General features: G+C 54.9%; 1 protein-coding gene across 1 annotated transcript; it reads right to left on the bottom strand.

The window, feature by feature from the left end:
* Positions 1-453: 453 nt before the first annotated feature.
* Positions 454-20,532, bottom strand: ST14 (ST14 transmembrane serine protease matriptase). The gene is made up of 19 exons (XM_075723182.1): positions 20,482-20,532; positions 11,657-11,816; positions 11,277-11,404; positions 10,616-10,686; positions 9,996-10,156; positions 9,511-9,546; positions 8,873-9,110; positions 8,562-8,701; positions 8,032-8,129; positions 7,355-7,464; positions 6,252-6,382; positions 5,856-5,960; positions 4,812-4,919; positions 3,805-3,918; positions 3,199-3,327; positions 2,252-2,438; positions 1,841-2,115; positions 1,418-1,554; positions 454-861 (listed from the first exon to the last, which is right to left on the bottom strand). The coding sequence occupies exons 1-19, from the start codon at positions 20,530-20,532 to the stop codon at positions 700-702; spliced, it is 2,541 nt and encodes an 846-aa protein (XP_075579297.1). The 3' UTR covers positions 454-699.
* Positions 20,533-20,602: the final 70 nt, after the last annotated feature.

Raw genomic sequence — 20,602 nt, 5'->3', positions numbered from 1 at the left:
GCAGACCTGTGTGCCATTTCCCTGGGGGTGAGTGAAAGCTTGTTTCAGCCAAACTTTTCTCTTTCAGTCCCAGAGTCCTGGACTCGGCGTGACCAGAAGCTAAGTCAAGTCAGACAGCAGACCGAAGGAGGAGATGGTGGCGTGGGACACCACCAAGGGAGGGATCCTGAGGAGGATCCCCCCACAACCAGGTAAGAACTTCTTCCCCCCCCTCCCCCCATGACTGAAGACCAGAAAAAGGGGGGTGGATGGCAGTTTGAAAAAAAAAAAAAAAAAGGAGATTTCAGAATATATTCTGAAAGCTTGTTTTTGAACCTGTCCCAATAAAGTTTGCCTCTAAACACAAAGTGTTTGTCTTCTCTTTTTCTTTTTTTTTTTTAATTTTAATTTTTTTTATATATATCTTGAATGACTGCTCATTCACGTTGTTCATGGGAGCTGTGCTAGCTTACCCACAGAGGGAAATTTCCTACGCTCCAACCATTGATTTCCAAGTTGAGACGTGGGAATTCTAAGGGCTAACCTAACCCCTCAGCGCTGGCTGTTCAGTCCAGAGTCCCAGGCACTTGCGGTGAGGTAGAGGGAGGGTTGAAGTTCACAGTAGAGGCTGTGCGCTGCCGGGAGCAAATGACAGTACCGAGTGTTGCCGGCCGGCGGGGTACAAGAGGTGTCCATGTCCACACAGGGAGGAGCGTGTCCCTAAAGCCCTGTCTGCTCTTTGATCCAGCCACGCAGGCTGGTGAGCCGGCTGTAGACTCCAGGCTTGTTTCTCTGCGCGCAGCCGTCGCCCCAGCTCACTACACCGGCCAGGAACATCCGATCGCTGGGCTCCACGCTGACCAGTGGCCCTCCGGAGTCTCCCTGCACAGATACAAACAGTAGCATAAGCACCCACCCAGTACAACTGTCCTCATGCAAAGTGATAAACAGAGTAAATCACAAACATTCTATAATCCCCAACTCCAGGCAGTTTTGGTTTTGAGACTAAGTCAGCTGTCTGCACAATTTGGCCATTCCCTGAATCAAGAAAAAAAAAATTGTACATATAGCTGAACTAAATATTTATTTAAGTATGGCACTAAGTGTCCCAGCGCCAAAATAAAGAGCTAAACAAGTAGCCTGTCTTGCCAACTAAGGCCTCAGTAACAAACCAGCGCGTGGTCACGCTGTTCTCCTACTTGCTGAGGCAGTTTTGAGTCTAAGTCACGCGTTGGATGGCATGCAGTTTTTGAGACTAAAGTCATGCGTCGACACAATTCACCGCTCACGCCCGTTCCAAGTTGTCCAAATCAAGGATCCACGTCGCTTTGTTATTAACGTGTAAGCACATGCATGGAAGTGCCAGAATAAAAAGGGCTGAGCAAACGGCCTAGTCTTCCTAACTAAGGCTCCTCCAAGAAACCCGAGTGCTGCCTACCTGGCACGCGTCCACGCCGCCCGTCAGGATCCCCACGCACATCATGCGTGGTGTCAGCTGGTCCTTCAGCAGCTCGTTGCACACCGTCTGGTTGATGAGCCGGATTTCGGCTTTCTGCAAGATGGCGGCTCCGCTGCCTGCGAGGAGGGAGGGGCAGCATGAAGTAAAAGCGCACAGCATTTCCCTCCCCTCTGCACTTCTAGCTCTGAACGACCAACTAATGGCCAGATAAATCCCCATTGCAACAGCACACTTTTTCCTAATGCCATTTTTCCAGCAGGACTGGGACATTAACTTTGTGTGCTCCCAAGGGAATCTCATTTGATTGCAGTCTCAAGGCAAGCTAATCCATTTAAATTGTGTCCAGCCAGCCCCCGCTTTCCCTAAAACCACACGCGAAGACAAGGCAACGCCAGCGCTCACCTCCTTCCACGGTCGCTCCCCATCCAGTCACCCACAGGTCCTTGCCCACGGGGAAGTTGTGGGTGGCATCGGGCAGGCAGATGGGCTGGACGATGGAGGAGAAGGTGACGGGGGTCTGCAGCTCCATCACGGCAATGTCGTAGTCGTAGGTGTAGTCGTTGAAGAAGGGGTGGGAGATGATGCGCTTGATTTTCCGTGTTTGCACGTTGGCGCCGTTGCGGTTGCCTTGGTTGGTCAGGCCCAGGTAGGCTGTCCACAGGCTGGGGTCCGAGTACCTGCACGAGTCCCAAAACACAGGGCAGGGTGAGGACCCGTCTCACACACGTGCTATCTTAAACAGTTTCCTAGAAGCACCTGTAATACTCTTTTTTTTCCGATTCAAGCAAATGCCCGGATCCGGCTCCCACCTACCTGATGCCCTGCAGCTGCAGGAAGCAATGCGCCGCCGACACCAGCCAGCTCGCCGAGATCAGCGAGGCCCCACAGATGTGGCCCTGGCCCTTGACGTGGAGGCTGACCTGCCACGGCCATTCTCCCACTTCCGAGTTCTGCCCGCCGACGATCCGCGACTTCCTCGTGTAGGAGCGGATCCCGCAGTCTGGGGTGGGGAAGGGGAAGGGGCACTCGGTCACTCCTGTTCCTGTTCAGTACCTCCCACAGTACAAGTGCCCCATTACCCGTGTCAGGGGTGGCTGCTGCCATCAGCACAAATGCTAAATTTGCTAAAACATTTACTGGCCAAGTCGGGAAATGTGCAGACAAACCCCCGCGTAAGCCCTCTCTAAACATCTTGACCACCACAGACACTCCGCACACTGCTAAAGAACACAGCTTGGCTATTCTCATAGAATCGTTTAGGTTGGAAAAGACCTTTAAGACCATCCAGTCCAACCAGTAACCTCACACTACCAAGTCCACCACTAAACCAATTAAGGTAGAGCAATAATTTCATGTTTTGTGGCTGGATTATTTTTTTAATGAAAGTAAACACTAGGAATCATTAAGGTTGGAAAGGATCATCCAGTCCAACCATCAACCCAACACCCCCATGCCCCAAAGTGCCACCTCTGCCCGTTTTTTGAACCCCTCCAGGGATGGGGACTCCACCACCTCTCTGGGCAGCCTGTTCCAATGCCTGACCACCCTTTCCGTGAAGAAATTTTTCCTAATATCCAATCTAAACCTCCCCTGATGCAGCTTGAGGCCATTTCCTCTCATCCTATCACTCATCCAGTCCAACCATTAACCTAACACTACCAAGATCAAGCTATCACACAGAAAAACCCTGGGGCTCTCTCCGCCACACTTAAGCGTTCCTCTAAGGGGCCCAGCCCAGAAACCCATGTCCCGGTGCTCACTGCAGTTGTCCTCGTCAGAATTGTCTTCGCAGTCCTGCTCCCCATCGCACTCTGGGTTCTGCTTGCTGATGCAGTGCCCGCTACGGCATTTGTACGTGTAGTCCTTGCAGGGGACGGTGGTGTGGAGCGCTGCAGGCAGGACGAAGGGAGAAGCGTTAAGCCCGGTTCTGGGGAGATCGCACCGTTCAGGAGCCCTTCACCTCTTCTGCCCATCCCCAGGACATTGCCACCCCGTGAAAAAAATGCCCAGCCAGGAGAATTATAGAATCATTTCGGTTGGAAAAGACCTTTAAGATCATCCAGTCCAACCAGTAACCTACACTACCAAGTCCACCACTGAACCAATTAAGGGGAGAGTAGCAACCCCACGCCTCCTGGCTTGGTGCCTGGATCATTTATAATGAAAGTAAAAACTAGGAATCATTAAGGTTGGAAAGGACCTCTAAGATCATCAGTCCAACCATCAACCCAACACCCCCATGCCCACTAAACCATGTCCCCAAGTGCCACCTCTGCCCGTTTTTTGAACACAAAAAACGGGTAGATGGGGAGGAAATCCCTAAGAGGCTGCACTGGAGGGGAGGTCCCTCCACAGCCTATCTTCACCGTTGCTGCAGCTGCCCTCGTCGCTCCCGTCCCCGCAGTCGTCCTTGCCGTCACACTGCTGTGCGCTGGGGACACACTTCCCGTTGTTGCACTTGAAGCTGTCAGCTGCGCAGCCTGGGGAAAGAGCAGCTCCTGAGAGATGGCAGGGCACAGATCCCACCAAATCCCACAGTACCTCCATCTCCCTGCCCGCCAAGACAAGTAAAGCTCTGCAGCTACAACATACTGTCCTGGTTTCGGCTGGGATAGAGTTAATTTTCTTCCTAGCAGCAGGCATAGTGCTGTGTTTTGGATTTAGGATGAGAAGAATGCTGATAACACACTGATGTTTTTAGTTGTTGCCGAGTACTGCTTATGCCAGTCAAGGGCTTTTCAGCTTCCCATGCTCTGCCAGGCGCACAAGAAGCTGGGAGGGGGCACAGCCAGAACAGTTGATCCAAACTGCCCCAAGGGCCATTCCATACCATACAGCGTCATGGGCAGTATGGAAACTGGGGGGGTTGGCCGGGGAGCAGCGATCGCTGCTCGGGAACTGGCTGGGTATCGGTCGGCGGGTGGTGAGCAATTGCATTGTGCATCACTTGCTTTGGATATTATTATTATCATTATTATATTGTTATTATCATCATTACTATTTTATTTTATTTCAATTATTAAACTGTTCTTATCTCAGCCCAGGAGTGTTTCTCACTCTCACTCCTCCGATTCTCTCCCCCATCCCATCAGGGCAGGGGCAGTGAGCCTTGGCTGCGTGGTGCTGAGCTGCTGGCTGGGGCTAAGCCATGACACATACCAACGCCCATTTCCTGCATCCCCACTCTTTTCTTCTCTGAACCAATAAACACTGATTGATGCAGCCCTTTCTTTCCCCAAAACCCACGTTTCCGACACCCCTGCTCATCCTCGTTTCTGAGCTCTCCGTGTGGGCTCGAGGACGCAGCGGCAGGCTGGCATTTTGGGTTTCTTGCCTCCCTCAGCCCTTTCTGCCCACGGGACGAGTTACTTACTGCACTGCAGCTCGTCGCTGTTGTCGCCGCAGTCGTTCACGTTGTCGCAGACCCAGAACTTGGGCTTGCACCAGCCGTTCTGGCACCTGAACTGCTGGTCGGTACAGGCTGAAAAGGGAGAGCAGGAAATCAGGGGACACACCTGCAAAGGGACCTGTGGAGCCACCGACGACCTGGCCGCCATCGCGTCTACCGCAGCATCACGGGAAAACCCGGGCAGCTCTCCCAGCGGGATTGCAAGCGCAGTGGAAAACAGCACGGCAGCTTGGGGCCGTGTACGCGTACGTAAGTACGTAACACGCTTAGGCTACAGCACAGTATTTCCTCTACTCTGGAGAACAAAACTCTTTGGAGTGCCGTAAAGGCTTAGGCAGTTAAGGCTGAAGCTCCCGTTACAGCAGCAGGGCAGCCAGAGGCAACAACTCAAGCAAAGTGTTTGCTACAACCAGTGGGAAAGCACCTGAGATACCACGGTGCCAGCAGCACGCTCTTCCTCGTAACAGCCCCTTTCCTGCAAATGAGATCCCAACCCGGGGGATCCGTCCTCTCTAATTAATTCCAGACCCTGGACAATAACATTACTTATGAGAGCTCTGCTAATCCCAGAGGAAAACTTGTTGCACAAAGAAACAAGTCCCACGTATCATGCAGGTTTTCCACATGTGCTCTGCAATACCTGCCCGGTTCGGTAACACAATACATCCCTTCATGCCACCCAGCTCGGCCAAACCCGCAACAGCCTCGAGGATTAAACAGAAAAACACATTCCCAGCCGGGAGGGACTGGAAAGGGAGGGAGATCCCACTGGGAGAGGGCTAGATGAGTGGGAACCCACAGCTCCTACGCTGGGAAAGGATCCCAAATTGTTCCCCACACCGAGCGCTTCTCGCTCCAGCCTGGAGGAATGCGGCAGCGCTGGTGCGAGCAGGGAGCCCGGCGGCCGATCTGCAAAGGCTCAGCACGAAGGCTTGGTTACCCAGGAGAAACCCGGGGCGGCACGGCCCTTCCCGTGACAAGCCGAAAAGAACCAAAGGACAGACTTACTGCAGGCTCTCTCGTCGCTGCCGTCTACGCAGTCCAGCCACCCGTCGCAGCGCATGCTTCTGTCAATGCAGCGGCCAGTGTTGCAGGCAAACTTGCCAGGGCAGGCTGAGAGGGGAGAAAGGGATGAAATGCCCCGTGAGCCTTCCAGCCAGCCCCTCCACGTCCCTTCCCCAAAGCACACAACGTTCCCCGTGCCCGCTTACAGCATCCAGCGTTATAAACACCTTTTCCTCCGAACAGAGCAGGAATACAAGGAGGTTTGCAGGAAAATAAGACGCGCTCCCAATCCCCCGGAAAAGCGCGCTTCCCAGTTTTCAGGGGAGCGTAAACGCAGAGCAGGGACAGCCTGCAGACCTCGGGCAAATCAGTCCCCACAGACTCAGGATTTCAACTCACGATCGCTGGAGTCGTAGGACAGGTACTCAGCGGAGAAGCCAGTGTCCGTGTAGGACTGGTCTGAGTGGAAGCGGACCTCTATTTTGTTGGTAGAACTGGCCACCACAAACTGGGAACGCTCCCCACAGTACCTGCAGGGAGAGAGAGCGAAGGTGACCGGAGTGCTGTAGGTCAGCACCAGGCAGCCCTTCTTCCGTCCCTGAGGTCCCCATCAGCACCAAGGGTCACTTCTGACACCCAGCCAGCTAAGGGGGCAGGAGAGCAGAGAGCAGGTCTGCTTCCAGCACGAGCTGCTGGACCTCAGGGTCTGCACAGGACCCAGATTTTGCTGCTGTTGGCAGAAGGTTTGGGCCGGTTGCAACCACCACCAAGTTGTGACCTTAGAAACGACTGGGAGCGAGTTCATCCAAATCCCCGCTTGACACAGGGATGTCTGATCTCCGATCCGCCGTGTCTCTGCATTTGTGCAGCCTCTAAAGCCGCAGGATCCCATCCCACCACGGCTGGTAGGAATCACTCACACAAGCACCACTGCAGGAACTAGCCGGGGCCATGGATGCAGGTGCCAGCTTTGAAACCCTCTCTCTTCAAGGCAGGGTCAGCTCCCTTGCCCAAAATGTTGTGAAACACCACTGCTCACTTCCCCCATGCAGTACCAAGTTGACTTTTTGGCCCAGCTTACATTAGGTTGTGCAATAGCAAACAGTAAACGCAACAGTAAATGCATCACAGAACACAACGCAATTACCCTAACAATAGAGATTTGCTCGTTCAAGCAAAACCACACCAGATGTTTCTGCCTTTCCGCACACGAGGCACGCGACGTGATGTCCCACAGCATTTGGGGGGGACTCGGCTGCAGCACGCAAAGAACCCACGGTCTGATCCCCAGAACCAAGCGTGCTGCTCCCCTCTCACCACGGGACATGGAGCTACGAGAGCAGGTCAGACCCCAGCCCCCTCCTGCCTCATCTTATCCCAAAAAGCACCAGCACGCTTGTTCCCAGAGCACGTTTAAGGAAAGCGCAAGGTGCCGTATACCTAAACGCGGCCCCTCCACTGGAAGGGCCAAAGCCGTGGGTCGGACAGCGCCTGACGCCTACCTCGTGCTGTTGATCTGCACGTAGTCCTTGGTGCAGGAGGTGACGGGGATCCCGGGCTCCAGCACGAAGAACATGTTGAAACGCACCTTCACGTTCTTCTTAGGGGGAACCTGCAAAAGGAAGCGGAGTCAGCGGCACGTTGTTTTCTGGAGCACAGAAAACGGGAATAAGTTTTGTGGGAAAAGGGTTTGGGGGGAGGACAGAAGATAACTGGAAAAGGAAAGAAGTCCAGCAGAAAAAGAAACACCTTCCTGAAAAGCCACTATGGCTCACACTGCATTTAGACAGACGCTTGGCTCGCTGACCCCAGAACCCCAGATCAAACAAGCATGCAGAGCTGGGGGCGTTGAAGCCAGACCTCCGTCAACGGTGCCTGTTCTCCCAGGGCAGGCTTCCCCCGCCACCGGTTTTGCCAGCGAGTGACTGGCCTGTCCCAAAGCCCACGTGCTCTAGCTTTTTGCGTAAAGCTACAGTTTTGGGGGGCTACGGTAAGTGTCACGTGGGGTTCAGGCCTCGCAGCCTCTTCTGCCTTTGGCACCAGCTCCTAAAGCCTCCCTCCAGTCACGTCAGACTCCAAGTCTCCAGGCAGCATCTGCCGTGAGCTCGCTCGCACGGCGTCCTGCATAACCAAGTTCATTTGACAGACTAATTAAGGCAAAGAGAGGACCTTGCCTTACCTCTATGCTCCAGACGCAGTCCAGGGCTGGGGGGTAGTGTGCAGGGTAATAGGGAGTCGTGAAGGTGCCGCTCTCTCCTTTCAGAGTCCCACTGCAGACTGGAAGATAAGCAAGAAGATGAAAACAGGTCAGGGATGTAAAGAGATGTGGTTTTCCCAAGCCTTAGCTGGCTATCGGCCGAGGCAGGAAGGGAGGCAGATGCAACAGTCTCTAACAAGGTTAAGTCGATCTCTGGAGAGAGCAGCTCCACTCCGAAGCTTGGAGAGAAACCCAGGAGATCAGTTTAGATGCTTCCTGCATACATCAATCCGCACGTCTAATCCAGCGTAACTCTTAATGTGCCCTCCTCGGGGGACGTCATTACAGCAGCCAAGAGCAGCGTGGGCAAGGCAAGCTCCAAGAGTCAAGATGTGACCTGCTTCCAGGTCTCCCAGCCCTGGAAACATCCCTGGCAAAACGACCGCAGCCCCAGCTGCGCCTCCCTCTTCAGTTGCCCGCGGCAGGGAGAGGGGGCCATGGCCTCTGCTCACCTTTCATCTTCGGGAGCTGGAAGAACTCAGCCTTAAAGCCAGGGAATCTCCCCTCCTTGTTGGTAACCAACGTGACGAGCATGACATTCTGGGAGGACAGGAAGGTCAGGTTGTAGGAAGGGGCATAATTCCCGCAGAGCCTAGGAAGTAAAGGACAAAATCCATTAGACACAGCTGCAGAGAGAGCTTCGAGCAGCACAGATCACCTCTGAGCAGGGACAGGAGCTCAGTTTCAGCAGGACTGCTCGGTATCACCCTGCCGCTTCACGCCAGGACTCGGTGCCGTCCAGGAACCTCACGGGGACACTCACCTGACCAAAGCGTGGGGCTCCACGGGGCTCAGAGAGTTGTACACCTTGATATAGTCACTGTCAGCTGTGCACTGCTCCAGCTCCAGCGTCTTGAAGGTCAGGCTGATGATGGAGTTGGCGTCCGCCCGCAGCGTCCAGTAGCAGAGCGCGTTGTTGGGGTACGGGCTGTTGGGGAAGCCCGGCGTGGTGAAACTGGTGATCTCCCCTTCCTTGGCGTGGAGGGCAAACATGCAGCTATCTGCCCAGGAGAGCAGGGAAGAGTTAACGAGGCAAACGAGGAGGGTCTGCCCTGCCTTTCCCTGAGACGCAGAGTGCAGCGCTTGTAATTCCTCGTCCGCCTGCAGGTTGTCCCTGGGCAGATGCCTCTTGCCAGGAGCACCCTTGCTCACCAACCTCCACCTACAAAGCCAGGCACTGGGGAAGGGCAGCCAGGGCCACGCACTGCTGCTAGATAACGGCAAGGCCCGTGCCGCAGCCTGGCCGACCCCAAACCAGCTCCGAGCAGCACATGGAGGTTTGCCCTGCGCGCAGAGCACCTCTCTTCAGCCCCTTCCCCACCCCGCAAGGGAAATCGCCGCCCCAAAGAGGTCTGGGGACGCACAGAGGCTGTTATGAGACTGAAGAAGGACTGTACTTACTGTCCCGAGCGGAGTAAGCTATGCTGGGGTCGGCAGCTGCAGGAAAAAAACAGAGGTGTTGTCATCCTTTGGGCTGCGGGAAGTCCCTGGGCGCAAAGCTGAAGCGATCCCCGGGACCCGCATTGATTTGGCCTTGCTTGTGGGGTCTCTCCCTGTAAGCTGGCCGGCGGGAGGTTGCTCCTGCCTGGGCTCTGGGGAGCCGAGTGAGCGAGCTTTTCCTCTGCAGGAGGGAGGATTCATCCCCGTCCCTCTCCAGATGGGCTCGGAGGAGAACACAGAGTGTTCAAGCGAAGGGGAGCGGGTCCGCGTGGCCCGTCAAAGGGGCCACGTGCTGTGAAAAGCGCCATGAAAACCAGGTCCTTAAACTCACTCTTAGAGCGGTCCCCGCTACCGAAGGCGCCCAAGGGACCGGCAGCTTACCCTCCAGTGAAATGTCCCCCCCCAATCCCATGCAGAGCCCCAGGGACGGCGGAGCCAGCACTCACGGAAAGCGACGACCGACTCCACCTTCAGCATGGGGTTGCGCAGGCGGGGGTTCCACTTCTGGACCAGGCTCTGCTTGTCCGCCATCGCCCTCTCCAGACTCTCCTCCCGGTACTTGGGGACAAGGAACTCTGACCAGTAGTAGGCAATGATGCTGCCTTCACTGCAGGGGAAGAGCGATTACGGGGTGGGAGCAAGGACGGACGCAAAGGCTCAAGTATCGGTAGAATAAGGGCCCAGGCTACTTGATGAACCATTTTTGGAGGATGGCCATGGGAAAGGGAGAGCCTCAATGACAAGTTAAGCAAACTGCGCCCAGCAAAAGCCCCTGCCAGCCCGAGGAGTCCCTTTCAAAGCTGCCGGGCACCACCCACTGCGGTTCGTAGGGCCCTACTTGATTTTCCCAAGACATCTCCCTCAGCACACAGTGATGAGGACTGCCAGGAAGCAATACGCATTTTCAGGTCACTTCTCACTGCCCACCTTTTACGGTGTCGCTCAGGGTGACTACTGAGGTGCCTCCATCCCCAGCAGCCCGGGAACGAGGGTATACGGCTGCGTGGCATCCCAGCATCGCCCTCCTCCTCTCCCAGACAGGGCTCAGACAGCACCTAACACTCACCTGAACGCAGTTATCACTGTCTCTTTGTGGTAAGGGCCAATATCTGCATGATTCCTGTAGATCTCCTCCACCTGAAAGGTTTAAAGAAGAGCGTTCAGCACATCTAGATGTGAGGAGGGGGGAAAAGGCTGAAGACAGACAGAGCTTCAAGCCTGCTGTGGAAAATCAGGGCACATACCGGGCATCCCCGGCTGCAGGAATCTGCAGGGGCCAAAGAGAGGAAGAGCGAGAGCTGAGAGTCCCAGAAGTGCCCAGACCTGCACACCACAGCCTGCTCTGACTCAGCTCGCCCCGCTCTTCCCCGGGGGAAGCACAACGAATACCCGAGTCTGAGGGGAAAGGCAAGACCAGCCACAGCTTCAGCACGAAGGGCAGACACACTCCTGCCTCAGCTCCCAGCCCCGACTCATCCACCAACCCTGGGATTTGCCCAGGCAGCCTACCACGGCACACGGCGGGTGGCAGAGGCAGGGAGATACCGTGATGCCAAGACCCAGCTTAAAGGCAGGCTCCTTGCACCCAGCGCAGCGCATCACAGCGAGCGGGGAGAGCTGAGAGGAGCGAGAAAGCTCCAAGCAGTCTTACAGGCAAGATCCCCGTGGCCACGGGGCAAGAGGAAAAAGTCCTGCTCGCAGGAGGAGGGATGCAAGAAACCTCTTACCGTGCTCTTCACCTTCTTGGCCAGCACGATGAACTCCGGCGAGGTGGAGTTCTCGTAAGCGTCAAGGAAGTCCCAGTTCAAAACCCGTAAGTGGCCATTGAAAATCTTCCTGACGGCCACGTTCCTGTCTGGAAGGTAACGGATCAGAGGCAGAAATGGCAGTCAGGGCTGGGACCATGGCACGACAGGTCCCCAGGGACAGCAGTCGGGGCAAGGGGGTGGAAATGGTGCCCTCCCACTTCCTGGAGCCCTCCCAGAGCTAGAGAGGGCACATGTGAGCAACACCGAATGATGAAGCTTCTCCCATCCCAGCTTTACCCTGGGATATGCTCCCAGGGTTATCACCCTACGTGCCACCACCCACCAGACGTCACACTCACATTTGAAGTGCCAAACCAGGAGGCCGGTGACGAGGGAGATGAGCAGGAAAACAACAATCGCGACGGTGACGACCACCCACCGCTTTGGGCCACGCTTCTCCATCTTCTTGGAGTTCATGGCAGGGAGGAACTCCACCCCTTCCTCCAGGTTGTTCATGTCCTAGGGGAGGAGAGAGGGCAGGAGGGTGGAAAGGCCGTTCCCAAAGCCTGGTTTGGAGAGGTCCAACCATAAAGCAGTCTAGAGCAGAGCCGCCTCTCCGCGGCAGCTCCCCACCACCGAGAGCACAAGGCATAGAATCATAGAATCATCGAATCGTTTAGGTTGGAAAAGACCTTTAAGATCATCCAGTCCAACCATTAACCTACACTACCAAGTCCACTCTAAACCAATCAAGGGTAGACCAGACTAAACCATGTCCCCAAGTGCCACCTCTGCCCGTTCTTTGAACACTTCCAGGGATGGGGACTCCCCCACCTCTCTGGGCAGCCTGTTCCAACGCTTGACCACCCTTTCCGTAAAGAAAATGCATGCCTCAGCGCCAGCCGCTCCGCAGCCACCCCACGGCAGGACAAACCCTGAAGGCTTTTGCTTTGCTTTTCTGCACACACCTAATGCCTTTTTGGGCCTAATACGAGGCCATCAGCTCAGGTAAACTCAGGGGCAAGTCCACACATCCCCCCGTGACCGTGGTAGGTTGTAAGCCCACAACCTCCAAGATCTGTGCCTGCCGGCAGATGAAATTGCAACCAAAAATTCACCCCTACAAAGCGCTGGCTGTGTGGTAGGTGTGTCACCCGCAGCTCGTGGGGCACAGCGCGCTATAAATAGCATTCCTGTAAGAGAAGAAACCGAGCTACTTCCTCCCTTTACATCACAACTCTCTGCATGTCTCCTGGGCCAACACGGCACTCCTGTCTTTCTACGTGGGATTTCCCACGCCGCGCAAATACCGATTAAAAGAAATAAACCAAAAAAACCTAAGATGAACACACAAAACATCCCCGCAGCCCACCACCAGCCGGAGTGTCAGGACAAGACGTGTTGGCTCCTGAAGAGCAGATCCTCAAGGCAGCCGCCCAGGAATGAGGAATGACAACCCGCAGCGCCGAGCTCTCACTGCTAGCACCATCCCACGCCGCGCCGGGTGACGAAGAGGAAGGTCTCTGTGGCAGTGCAATACCCTCGGTGCCCTGGGGTTTCACTCTCTCGCACCTTCGGCTCACCCGCCCTCCCTCCTTGCCCTGCTTGCCTACCTGCACCTCCAGCCTGCGGGGAAATCGGAACAGCTGCAGACCCAGATGTTTGCAGAGGATGCCACGCAGCCCAGAGCATCCTCGGTCCAGGCAGACGTCGGGGCCCGATCCTCACCGGCTACCCTAGCACCTCCTCTCCTCCGAAAAGCTAGCGAAGTCGCGCTGGGAGAGCAGACCACATCTTCTGCTTTCTTCTTGTGCCTCCCTCAGGTAGGAAGGGCTCTCTGCCTGCTGCAAACTGCCCCAAACCATGAGGAAGCCTCACCTTTCTGGTCGCCACCTTCCCAATTTTCCTCTCTCCCGAGCCTTACCGGGCATCCGGCAGCTTCCTGGGCAGCGGCACGGGGCTCCGGACAACACCAAGTGCCGACCAGCACAAATTCGCTGCATTCCAAAGCATTCCTGCGTGCCGCAAACACGATGCCGGGTCAAGATGCTGCCTGTCCTCTCTCAGCCCGGGGCTGACACAAACATACACTAACGGCTCGGGCTAGTTTGACGCAAAAGCCCCTAAAAGTCAGGAAAAACAACGGGCAAAGGGCACCCTGTCGACAGAGGGGCCTCTGAGCGCCCTGCGCGCCGGTGCAGACCCAGGCCACGAGCCATCCTGGCTGCGCGCCCCTCAGCTGCAATGGCTTCACCCTCCTAAACCTCCCAGGCTTCACTCTGCAGGGAAGCCCCGCTCCCACTCGCATCGTCCCCCCATTCCTTTCGCCCTTCTCTTCACCCAATCCCTGTCCTCTCCTCCCGCACCCCACCGAAGCCTCTCCTCCCTGCGGTATTCGCCCCAGGCCCTTTACAAAAGAAAGGGATGTGGCAGGCACTTTACCCTACATTTTTGTAAAGGACTCCGTAAGTTTAACCCTCTGCAAACACCTACTCGAAGACAACCAAGACCAGAGCAACCTACCAGTTTTCGCGCCATCTGCTCTTAGAATAATCTGTGTTTATCATTTGACAGCTCTCCACTACAGCACGGGGATGCAAGCCTTCGTTTATTTGTGAAATTTACTGCCTAAGGCTGGGCAAAAAGAAACCAACGTGAAGCACGCCATCTCTGAGGCGTCAGGCTGCTTCCACGACCGACATGCAGCCACGGCCAGAAGAAACAAAAGACCTAGCAGGGGCAGAGAGGACAATCCCACGGGGGATGCTCTGAGTCCTGTTTGGTTTCCGTGATCGTACAGGAAAAACTTGAAAACGCAACCCAAGGAAACTTCAAAACAGAAGACACAGAAAATAAAGCTTAAATACACATACAGACATCCTAAATCAAGAAACTCTTCAATCAAAAGTCAAGATTGCCTGGAGTTTGACGCACCGTCTTCGAAACAGCCATCTGGCTCCCATCAGTTTCCAAATCATGCAAGAAATCCCCCCAAACCAGGCAAAGAGAAGAAACCGGCCACAAATCTCGCAAGCATCTCCCCTCTCTCACCGTGGGGCTGCTTGCAGCACCAAGCCTTCCCAGGACTTCCAATACATTGCTGCCGTTAGCAGAAAGAAAAGTATTTAATTCTCTTCTAACATCTGCAGGAACCTGCAGCAAGATAACAACCTCAGGGCTTAAATGATCTGTTCACACAGCAGCAGCTTTCCCAGACTTCCTGGGGTCAGCGAGGAAGAACCGCCTGCCCGCAGCTCGCAGCGGGAAGACAGCGTCTCCGTGTGTTCCGAGCGACAATTTTTGGGCACAAGCTGTCAAATCTTGGCCTTGATAACGCGCTCCCCTGGCAGGCTGAATTCAAGTGGGTGGCATTTCTTCCCTGAAAGAGGGAGCGCGCATTTCTTGCACCAGAGGCGTAACGTTACAGGGGGGTAGCAGCAGCGAAACGGCACAATGAAATAGGGTCTCCTCTGGCTACCGGGAGAGCAAAGAAAACCCTCTTTTCAAAGCGTATATCCCTCGGCTGAGGGTACCTTCAAGCCCTCTGCAAAATTCCCAAGACGCAGTTTCACCAAACTGCCAGAAAAAAAACGGGGCTCGGCTGCAAGCAGGAGATACCGCTGCACGAGGCCAGACTGCACAACACTGTGGCTGGTGCATTCTAACATCCTCTTCGAGCTAAAGGCTGTGTCTTTGCAGAGAGAAAACTCTTAGATGGAAGCAACTAATCAGTGTGATTAAATCAGAAGGAAAACACGGCTCCCCTCTGCCTCCAACACATACAAAACCACGCACTGCTCCTGCGGTTGCAGCGTGACCAAAGGAAGTTAGGCAAGAAAACTCACCATCTCATCTTCCTTTAGACAATTTCTCTGCTTTTCTTGGAAAAAAAGGATGAAAGATGTTAAACCCGTGAGAGTTGACAGCACGCCTTTGTCAGTTTGCTCTTGCTCCAAAGCTGAGGTGACCGTGGCACCCACAGCACCAAGAGAAATTAAAGGAGCGTGGGGACTCCTAGGGAGGTTATTTTTGTTCTTACTCCTGCACAAGGTGCCTAAGCAGCCACTGACACTGTTACTTGCCAGAACTTACCCCAGGAGGCACATATGAGACTGGATCCAAAGAGGTTTCCTTCCCTGCCCTGTGTTTTGTGTTCCAGATCTCATCCTCTCCCATCCTCACACCTTACGTACACCGTTATATCCCCCAGCCAACTCTGACGCTCGTGTGAAGCTGCTTTGAAGAGCTGTCGCGTGTCGCAGCCCGGGCAAGCAACAGGGATTCCTGCAAACTCACTTCTCAATCGAAGGCAAAGGATCTGAAGCATCCCCCAAGCACTACAGGAATGCCGAGTCAGGTCACGCCGGGAAGGTTTCAGACGAGGCCCCGTGTCCTGATCTCTGAGTAAGAAGCTGAACCTTCCCTGCCCACACTCGGCACGAAAAGCACCCGTCTGACCTTAGTAGCAGACTTTCTGTGCAGAAACCAGTCGGAATCAAAAGCACGACAGGCTCGAAAGATCAGAGTTAAACGAAGGCAAAGACGACTGCAATTTTAACCTCCTTTAGCTAACGGTTGCCGCACGTTTCCCTCGCATGTACCGAACAGTCCATCGCAGCGGCAGATGTAAACCAGCGAGGATCTGAGAGCGCGTCCTGCTCTCACCTTGTCCATGATTCCCCGAGAAACTGTCTCTAGCACAAAGCGACTCACGGTCCGACTCTCTCGCCCTTCTCGAGGAAACTACTCCAATAAACATTATTAACAGAAAACCTTCCTTGATATTCTCTCCGCCTTAGTCACAGGTTCAGTTACTTCCTCTTGCTCCTCCTCGCTCAGCCCTCGTCATCGCCACGGGGCTCCCCACAACAAGATCGAAGGTTTCTGGTCACAGCACCAGCCCGGCTGCTGCGGTGCCCTGGCAGAAAAGCCACATGCCAATCAAGTGAAAGGGTCTGAAAGATGTTGCCCCATTTCTTCCACCCCTCGGTTTCCTGTGGAGTACGGACTCCACGAGTAAACCTGGAAAAGGAGCGCGCACAGAGAGACTTCTGTAGCGCGTGGAGGTCTCTTGCATGCAACTCCTCCGTGCAGAGAGCTCCGAGAGAAGTCCTGTGCGTAAGCAAACCTTCCCACTCCTCCTCTGTAAGCCAGCCGCACGATGTATTTTTAGACAGCAACCGTACTCTGCCAGACTGGACAAACCAGATGCAGAAGTGACTAATTCTGTTCAGCAGGAAATTCAGCAGGCACACGGGGATGAAGAAATTCAGCAGGCACGCGGGGATGGTGGGAACTGCCACAGTCGACTCTGGGCTGGAGATACTTACCGGAAAGCAGAGATATCTTCCCGCAAAGGGAAGGCAGAAAGGCAGATCGCGGAAAGGCTAGGACGTGCCACAGAGGACGGCGCTCCAGCAAGAAGATTTCTGGGATGCGGGGGTCCATCTGGGATCAGCATCTCCCATAGAGGCTGATTTCTGGCTTGTTTGGGGGTTCCAGCAAGACAGCTTGATGTGCCCCGGGCACCAAAGGCCCTCACCGCTCCCCTCTCCTCCAAAATAGGTGCTCCGTCTCTCACTCAGTGCCTGCGTCTGGTTCACTGGACCCTGACCCACAGCAGGACTGGGCTCCTGGCCATTAGCTTCACCTGTCCCTTATCACCGCTGGTTCATGTGTTTGTCCAGCACAGGGCAGCCATGAGATTCAGCTGCGTCCCTTGACCTTTATCACATTCCAGCCTCAGCTGGGCTGCTCGGGGCCGAAGCTCTACAGATCGCAGAAGGTAAGAGCAGGTGTGCAATAAGAGCAGGTATGCAACCAAGGCAGTCTCACTGCAAAAGACCCACTGCCGGGCACTAATGTGCACAGCCAAGAAGAGGAACCCATAAAATACAAACTTTGAGGTGGCCTGGGGAGGTCTCAGGTGAAGCAGAGTCATCGGACTATGTGGACAGGCTCTTGCCGGGTAATTACACCCTGCAGATGCCAGCCTGTGTATCCAAGAGGCAATTCCCACTGCCCCTTTTCCAGCCACACCTGCCTCGGGTGGTGTTCAATAAAAACTAAAACAAATATCACAGGATAAATGAGAACTAAACCCGTCGACTCATCAGCCAGCTCAGGACGCAGCCAGCAAGCCAGGCTCAGAGCTTGGGACACCCCAGCCTTTGAGATCAACGGGGTGGGCTTGTGCAGTGCAGAAAGAGCCAAGAAAGTTCTATTTTTGAAACCTGAGGTTTCCCAGATCATACTGAAAGCTAACACCAGCTTTGTGGTGCTGGCATAAGGGGAAACACCTTGTTTCCCATATGAGAAGGAAAAAAAAAAAAATCTAAAAGCTGCTGACACGTGGTGCGCAGAACGTGCAACTTGGGTCAGCCAAGTAGCTCAAGTACACAAGCTACACAACTCCTGCACCGACTCTTGCTGCAAACCCTGATACTCCTCCAGGAAGAGATCTGATAAGAATAATCTTCTCTGTTCTCTTCTTATTCTTGATAAGAAATACATGGAAAGAGCACACGTAAGAGCCAAGTTTCCGTAAGGCATATTCGTGCTGCGCTGCCCTGACACGGGCAGTAAAGCACGGAAGAAACTTTGCCAGAGTATTATTTTTTTGTCTTCAGTTCCTTATTAAGGGTAATGACATTATAAAATGATGACTTCAGAACTAACGAGGGAATATGGAGCAGGAAATAAAGGACACGGAGTCTGCCAGACTGTCTACCTTCCAGGCACAGAGGGCAAGTGCAATAGTGAAAGATACAAGTCGCACACCCCTAATTTCACACACCAATTTTGAGCTCAATCCTCTACAGCATTCAATTGTCTTGTGACCATCCTGAGTCACACGAGAAACCAAATTCCTTTAGGTTTATTGCAGAAGAAACTAAAGTTAATGTTTGCACAGGACAGCACAGGCTTGGCTTGCTGCCCCGCAACACGCTTATCAGCGCAGCTGCGCCATGCAACACAGCAGCTCGGAGAACGCGCCCATGCTTCTCATTGCGTTTCTCTCGTAGCAGAGACTTTTGTATGCAAGACTTAGCAATTCTTGGGGAGAAGTGGGGAATAAAGCTACCTGACAGGCCTGATACATGTAGCTCTGAGCCACGAAATTCCTCCCTACCACACACTTACGTCCCACGACCAGAAAAGAAACATGCCACAGATGCAAATAGCTTATTTAAAACACTCTGACACCTTTCCTGGTACAGAAAGTACCGTCTGAGCAAGCAAAACGCCCTCCAGCAGCCTAACAAAACCCGCTGCGCTCCAGACCTCGATGAAACACTCCGCGCTCATCATTACATTTCGCCCACGCTCTTGACCGACTCTTGAACAGTTTTGGGGTGGATCTGGCCCGCGACATTTGAATGTTTGGAGCCAACAGCGGGGGAAACACCCGCATCTCCAAGCGGGCAAAGCCTTCGGTCTGGCGAACCCATCGCTATCAGCTGCTCCCTCCTCCGCCCCAGCCTATCGCCCGGATATCGCGGCGCGTTATTTGCAGGGCCAGCCCCGGCAGCCTTCGGATGGAAGCGGCGTATTCTACCCTTGGGCAAGGCGAGAACCTTTGGTCCGACGCCTTCCCGACAGCCAGGCCCTCAAAAACACTCCTGCTGCTCCCTCAGTGGTTTTACAAAGTGATCTTTTGTTTGCTGAGCAAAGGTCTGGCAGGCTCTCGACTGGCCTCAGCCTTTTTCTCATCGCGCCTTCCGTATCCCTGTTTGCCTTTGGCACTGACAGCAGCGAAACTGGCCTGAGCGGCAGCTCACCCACCAGCCACCACCCGGACGAAAAGCTCTGCACCTTTCCAAGGAAGAGTAGCAGCTTCTCCTCACTGTGCCCAAGAACTGCCGCAGCTCCTTCTCCGCCGCGGGAGGAGACGCAGCCATTGCAAAACAACTCACATTTGCTCTGCCGCCGTATTTATAGGGAGCCAAGTCCAACAACAGTCGGTCCACGACGGACAAACTCCTCAGGCTGTTTACTGCCAGGAGGGCAGGTGCTGTCTTTGGGGAAGTCCTGCTGGATCAAATCACCTCCTCTTGAACCGCTGCGGGGGGGGAAAATTGATCCAGACCCAGGGGAAAGGACCTGGCACGCCGCTGACCCAGCGTGAAGGGACTCGCTGGAGCGCTCAGCCCTGCCGTAAAGACGCGCAAACCTAGCTTTTGCCAAGAGAACGAGCAAGAGAACAAGGGAAGATCACGCTGCACGCGACAGTGTCACCCCGACCCAGCCAGGGAACAAGGAGCTCGAGCTGAACGGTATCAGCGAGAGCATCTCCTATCCCGCTGCTGGCAGTCACCGCGGCCCTGACACACGCAGGACAGCGGGGCTGGCGGCAAGGGGAACTTTTTCTTGCTGTAGGCCGGCTTTCTGATGGGTGCTAAAGCTGCTAGCTCCTTTGCTGCTGCCAGATAACCACCGCTAAAGCCAGGCCTCAGAGACAGACACCAGGCAGCCCGCAGGTGAGCTGGAAAAGCGCTGCTGCCGTGCTTTAACCGAAAAGCCCAGTTTTGATCCAGCTCCCGGGCACAGAACAGGCTCTGGAGATGCAACCCAAAACCCCGTCTCCCTGCCCGACCCTCAGCCAGGAAAAGCTACATGAAAAGCCAAGACCGCGGCTTACGCTCGCTCAAATTTCAAAGCACGCTGATAACGCATCGGTTAATTAACGAAGCCCCAAAGCCCGCAGTTAAAGGCAGACCTCCTGACGGCTCCAACAGGTTTAGTTAGCTCTGTTGCTAAACAACCCGGCCTCACGCGCTTGCGAGCAGCTCAGCTCCGCGTAGTTTATCTCTGCTCGCAACCCCAGCGCCTCGCTCAAGCCGAAATCAAAACCATCGGAGCGATGTCAGCGCTGACATCAAGGCGGTCTAACACCGGTGCGGACCGCTGCATGGCAACCGGCAGGGATTTCCACTTTCCCAAAGCTGCTTTTGCTTTTCCTGCGCCGCCGGGCTCAGCGGCGTCCCCCGGACGGGATCTCCTGACCTTACCCGACGGCGGAGCGGGAGCGGGACCTCCCCCGCTTCCCGAGGGATCCGGAGCCGCCCTGGTCAGTCCTGGCTCAAAGGAACCGGAGCGAGCAGAGGACGAGGCAGCTCGGTGAAAAGCTGACGGCTTTTGGGAGAGCCCCGCCGCCCCCCCCGGCACCGGCTGCCGCTCTCACCTGCGGTTGGGCGCTGTACCTCATGCCGGCACCGGTGGGGCCCTGCGACATGGCGAGGGCGGCTGCCGCGCCGGCTCAGGCCGCCATGGCACGCTTGCTCCTGGCCTCGGCACGGCTCGGC

The sequence above is a fragment of the Pelecanus crispus genome, chromosome 19 (genome assembly GCF_030463565.1).
Source record: "Pelecanus crispus isolate bPelCri1 chromosome 19, bPelCri1.pri, whole genome shotgun sequence".
NCBI lineage: Eukaryota > Metazoa > Chordata > Aves > Pelecaniformes > Pelecanidae > Pelecanus > Pelecanus crispus.
This window is presented reverse-complemented; position numbering and strand designations above follow the sequence as displayed.